Source organism: Juglans microcarpa x Juglans regia, chromosome 3D (genome assembly GCF_004785595.1).
Source record: "Juglans microcarpa x Juglans regia isolate MS1-56 chromosome 3D, Jm3101_v1.0, whole genome shotgun sequence".
Classification (NCBI taxonomy): domain Eukaryota; kingdom Viridiplantae; phylum Streptophyta; class Magnoliopsida; order Fagales; family Juglandaceae; genus Juglans; species Juglans microcarpa x Juglans regia.
The window spans coordinates 39336543-39342542 of NC_054598.1; the positions used below are offsets into that span (position 1 = coordinate 39336543).

The 6000-nt window shown below is 34.2% G+C and overlaps 1 protein-coding gene across 1 annotated transcript; it reads right to left on the reverse strand.

The window, feature by feature from the left end:
- Positions 1-4466: 4466 nt before the first annotated feature.
- On the reverse strand, positions 4467-5475 carry LOC121253845. The gene has a single exon (XM_041153771.1). It carries the CDS (start codon positions 5306-5308, stop codon positions 4676-4678), a length of 633 nt encoding a protein of 210 aa, XP_041009705.1. The 5' UTR covers positions 5309-5475; the 3' UTR covers positions 4467-4675.
- Between the last annotated feature and the right edge of the window lie 525 nt (positions 5476-6000).

The window sequence follows — 6000 nt, forward strand, 5'->3', positions numbered from 1 at the left end:
TCAACACGTGATTTTTTGTTTTTTTTCATTCTATTTAAACATACATATTTACATGTTGAAGTGTGATGTAGGAAATAATAAATAGAACTTTTCTTATATATATATATATATATATATATATATATATGTCTCACATTATTTCAAGTTGTAAAAACAACTAGCTGACACGTGTACCTAATTTATTGACAAGAAGCTATTTCTCTCGAAAATTTGCAAATATTCAAACAAACCCTAACAATAATTTGATTTACAATTAACTATGGTTTTGGACACCCAATTTTGTCCACACTAAAAGCTAACAAATTACAGACCTTGTTGCTAATTAAAATAAAACTCTCTCCCTCCCAAAAGGCATCCATACTGAACTGCTCATCTGCGTTTCGGCCTAGGAACTGGGGTATACCTGGACCAGAACCCGGACTGGATTAGCTTAGTTTAGATCTAAGCCAGAACCCGAATGAATCTAGGTTTTAAACCCGGAATCCAAGTTTACAATCCAATACCTTTTTATTTATTTATTTTTATTCATATAACATCAAAACATTAAGTTATGTTCATTCTTAACAAGGATGTAGAAGAAAGGTCATAGGTACAGTTCTAAAGAGCATAGATTGATGTGGTATGGGTGGCAACAATTTCCAAACAAACACCATGAATGATGGAGGCGGTTGTGAGAGTTGATGATATCTAACTTCAACTTCTTAAAAACATTTGTCTGCCAGGTGCTCCAATCGGTGCATGAAATTCCTATGGGTATTTTTAGAAAACAAATATAAGAACCAATTTTCTGCTGAATATCAATAAAAAGTGCGCCATGTTTGGCTTTTCATGACTGCATTCCCTCAATCTACAAATGTCTCTTATTACTAAGCTGTGTGGAGCACTCAAAATTCACCTAGTAATTGATAGTTAAAAAGAAAAAAGGATAACGAGTGTACCTGGGTTTTGTATCTGGAATCCGGTTTTCCGGATTCTGGGGATGAACAGTCAAATTCCATAGTAGCTCAATATTGGAGGAATTAGCTAGGGAGCTCGGTAGTTTTCTCCCTCTTTTAAAACATACCAGTCCCTCTCCTTTTCTCCCTTCTTAATTATGTCTTTCATTTTTTTCATATCTATTTTCATAACTTCCCACCTTTTTTTTTGGTTCCAGTGTTTGAGGTCCAATCCATGGGGACCATGGTGATCCCCCTGGGCCCTGCCTATCACCCTTTAAAATGCACCCAATCAAGAGAATTGCAGCCCCCAAATCCACCAAGCCCACCATTTTTAGGCCGAAACCAGAGATGCATGGCCCTGATCACCATCCACCATCGGATCAGTGCCTGGTTGCTGCACACCACTCTATTGCCATTTTTTATTTTTCTCATATTTTGGACGCTAACCTCCCTAGGAAATTGGTCTCTTAACTATTTGCTTCTTTTAATTTTCAATTTTCCTATTTTATTTTGTTTTCTTTATGCCTCTTTTAATTTTATTTTTTGGTTTGCGGTCTTATTGTTTGCAGGATTATAGCATTAGTATTAGATTAGCTATTAGTACATTAATTAGTCAAACTTTGCCTAATACCACAATTTTATCTTTTGTTTATTTCACTCAAAATTTAATCCCACGTTGGATTATCTATTTAAACTTCATATAATAATAAAGTATTATTAATTACATTTTTTTAATCATATTATGCATTTCTACTGATCATCTGTTAATTTGTAATCAAATAAAATGAATTTTGTGTTAAGTTCCATAATTTATAACGTCCACTTTTTCCATGATTTTATATTTAATACCATAAAGGTTATTTTGTTCAGTCTAATTAAATTATTACTTTTACTTCTATTTTATATGACGTAGGACTACATGAAAGCCTTGGAGGACGTTGGAGATCAAGAGAGGAGTAAGTAAAAGCACATGATGAGATGGAGAAGAAAAAAAATTACTTTCCCAGAATTGTATGATCAATAGTAAATTGCCTCTATGGGAGAAATATATTGAGGAGAAGAAATAACATATTGTAGCTCTTGGTTGCACTGCCCAGGACACCAGTGCATATGGGTCACGCATTGCCTCGTATCTGTCTCTCCAGGTAGCTCGTGTTAGGGCATTAACATTGATCTATGTATACGCATATACATATGCAAAGTCATATTTATATAATATGATTCTAAAATCCTCCACATTGGTTTATGCATATCCAAATTTAGATAATTACTATTTACCTTACAAATGATATTTTAATCATTATTACTCTCTCCTCTCACTCTCTCTCACAATCCTTTCCTTTTCTCCTTCATTCGACAACACAACAAACCTTACTTGCATATTCATTTTATTATTATAATATTATATATATATATATATTTCATTTTATTATATTTTTAATATAATATATAAAAAAATTGATTTTAGTAAAAAATTAATAATAATAAAATAATAATATCTTTTTATTATTTTATCTCAAATATGCATAAATCAATGTAAAAATTTTACTTAAATGATAAAATGAATATGTAAAAGAGATAATTTTGCATATGCATATACATGTACCAATACTAATGTTCTTGCCTCTAAAGTTCGATCGATCTCAGTTAGTTCCACCCTATGTGAGATTGGATGCCTCTTTTGTTGGGAGCTTTCGACGTTTTACTTTTTTCCATACACGTGGGAGAGAAGACTCTCATCAACCGTGTCTCCCCCTAGACAATTCTAGTGCACATCTAACTCTAGCTTGGTTGGTTTTGATATATAAAATTATTTTTATTTTATTTTATATAGTCATTATAATTTTTTTAAATTTTTATATAAAATATAATAAATAATTTAATTTTTTTAAATTTTAAAATAAAAAAATATTATAAAAATATTTTATTCATCTTTTAATAAAAATATTTCATCTTATTCTATCCAAACTACGAGTCTACGACCACCCATAATGTTTTCACAGTTTCCCTTCAACAGCCCAAGTCACCATCGTGATAGCATATTGATTGCAAAAGAATACAAAACTATTGGCAAAAAGACTACTGTACAGGGGCTGCCGTATTGGGCACGCCAGACTTGAACCTAAGATGTCAACCCAGTGTGTGATGTCTAAAATGATTAATGTAAATAGACATGTACAATAATATTATAAAATAAAGATATTTTTATAAAATAATATTATTTTTATATTTTTTATTTAACATATAATTATATAAAATGTTATGTTTAAATATTTTCCCGTCTAAAATATGAGAGAGATGTGATAGATAGCACTCATGACTAGACTTGGTCAAACATGTTAGCGGGTCAAAAGTTGAAATGCTGGTCAAACTATCTACTACCCATTTATTATTTATAATATATTTATTTTTTAATATTTTTAATTATTAGAAAAAATTAAAAATATATATAAATTTATTAATAATCACTTCGATCCTTAAATAAAATAAAATATAAAATATAAAAAAATAATAAATTAATAATAAAAAGATAGTCACCCTGTAATTTTTCTTTATTGTTGGATCTTATCAGCCAAGCCATTTAGATGACGATCGATATATAGGGAAGTGTAGTGCACGTAGACCCCCACACTGCTAGCCTATCTTTGTACACATTAATTGCTGCCTGTCCCTTCACCTCAACCATTTGTTGCTTACGTTGATAACTCAAATGGGAAAAAAAAAAAAAAAAAAAAAAAATTATGAAGTGCAATTTGGTCATTCTAATTAAGTTTAGGCTTGTCAACACTTGGTCCAAATAACATTCAATCTATCGAACGGTGACCATTTACTCAATCTACAGTTATAAATTGATGTTAGAACAGACGCATTCAACATGAAGTCTTTTTATGATATTATGTTTTGAACGGTTAGTGCAAATCGGTCGGTCTAGTCCGGCAATAAATCAAATATTTCTATTCTATTATTTTTTCAGATCGGATCGAACCGAATATTCATAGGGACCGGATCGGATCAAACCGAATATTCATAGACCGTGGATCAGACCAAAACTTTTCGATCTTCTAAAACGTGGATCGAGACCGACCGGTCTTAGTCTCGGTTCGGTCCAGCTCGGACCGAAATGGTTGGTCCGGTCGGTTCGCTCGGACCGGACCGATTATTACCCCTATATATGGTCTAGTATTGTAAATATACCCAATATCATCTTGTTGATTTTAATACCACTTGTTGGACCATATGATCAGCAGCTATCAATTAATTTATCTAAAACTCATCAGTATTATTATCAGGCAAGATAGACGTATCATGTCTTCTATTACAATTGATATCACACCCGGCCCGTAGATTGATTGCAAAAGGCCTCTCAGTTTTTTTGTCAATCCTACTGTTCGCGAACCTTTTTCCATGCTTTGAATCGAGGATAGTTTCAGAGCTTTTGTCAGGTGGCCGGGGCTAATTAGTTTTGATGCTTTAATTAGGCTTTAGAGATGAAAAACTGCAAATTAAATAGCCTACAGATTAATTGAATTTAAGCTCTAAACTGATAGATTAAGACTTTATAAGGATATATACTTGAAAATGGGCAGAATATCGAGGGGCTATATACAGGCAGTATCAACAAAAGTAGTACTTGTCCGTAGCTAGGTTCAAGATAGGAAGGAAAAGAAACCATGAATAAGAGGGGGGGAAGGGACAAGTTATAAAAATGAAAGTAAGCACATCACCTAATAAGAGCATCACTTGCATGTCAAATTCTGGATTTCATGCATTCCGAGATTAACAAACATGGTGCAATACATCTGAGCAGATTTCTTCTTCTTGAAAACCTTCATCAGGTGCACTTTTCCCTCCAACTTTGAGGAGATGGTCAGTGGCAAACGACCATAAACTATATCACCCGTTAATGCAGGATTGTTGTTAGATGAATTCAAGAATACTGTAGCATTTACCCTTTTGGTTGATCGAGCCCTGACTCGTGCCTCGTTGATATTGGCCTCACCAACAGTCACACCGTTTTGGGCAAATCGAACAGTGCCATATTCATATTTGAAGCGAGCAAAATTGGGGTTCTTTACTGTGAATTGAGCATTCATCTGCAAGTTATACGAAGAGTTCGTGATATCAAAATTGCCAGTAAATGAGGCAGCACGAACCCGGAACTTTGGACTTTTGATGCGCATCACGGTCAGGACAAAGACCAATATGATTATGGTTTGGAAAACCGCAAAAGCAGCAATATATGCTATGCACTTCATGCGCTTCTTTTTACGAAGATCTTCGGGGTGTGCCCTGACCGCCTCCGTGTCACTTCGGACGTATCCAATGGCCGGTGCCAAGGGATAGGGTGATTGTTCCTTTTCTGCCATCATTCTGTCGTTCTTCGTCGAGTGTGTGAGTTTTGCCTCTTGAGTTGTACTTAATTTCTCAAGTTGAGGGTGGTTTTGCAAATGGCAATGGTGGGAGAAGTCATGAGTGTGTGTGTGAGTGAATATATATATATATATATATAGAGAGAGAGAGAGAGAGAGAGAGAGAGATGAACTTGCGTTTGAATATAAAAAGTTGCAAGTTAGAAGAACGAAGAAATATTTACCTTGAAAATGCATGCGTAAAACAAGGCATCGTTTTCTAGCTAGCGAGTGCTCCTTTTTTTCCTTCTTACAACAAACGCGTACACGGTGGCTTTGAAAATTGACTTCTGGGGTTTGTTTTGAAGTTGGGGCAGTTGATATATAATTTTCAAAGATAAATCTTTGTACACTATAGTCCATACGGAACCTTCTATGGGTCCTCAGTGAATTATATGTATGTACTGCAGGGACGGCTTTATTATATAAGATCAATTTGTAAGAAAGGGGCACCCATAGTGGGCACTCCTTCACCTTCTCTTGGTGGTTATGAAGTGGTTCTTAAACCACTTCATGAGACTTAATAACTAGCCATTAAGGGCCAGCCGGAGGTTACACTTAGAGGGGCTATTTACACATAGCCCCTCTTCCCTTTGGAGAATACTTGCATAAAAAACATGAAATCTCTCTCTCAAATGATTCTCTCTAGTTTC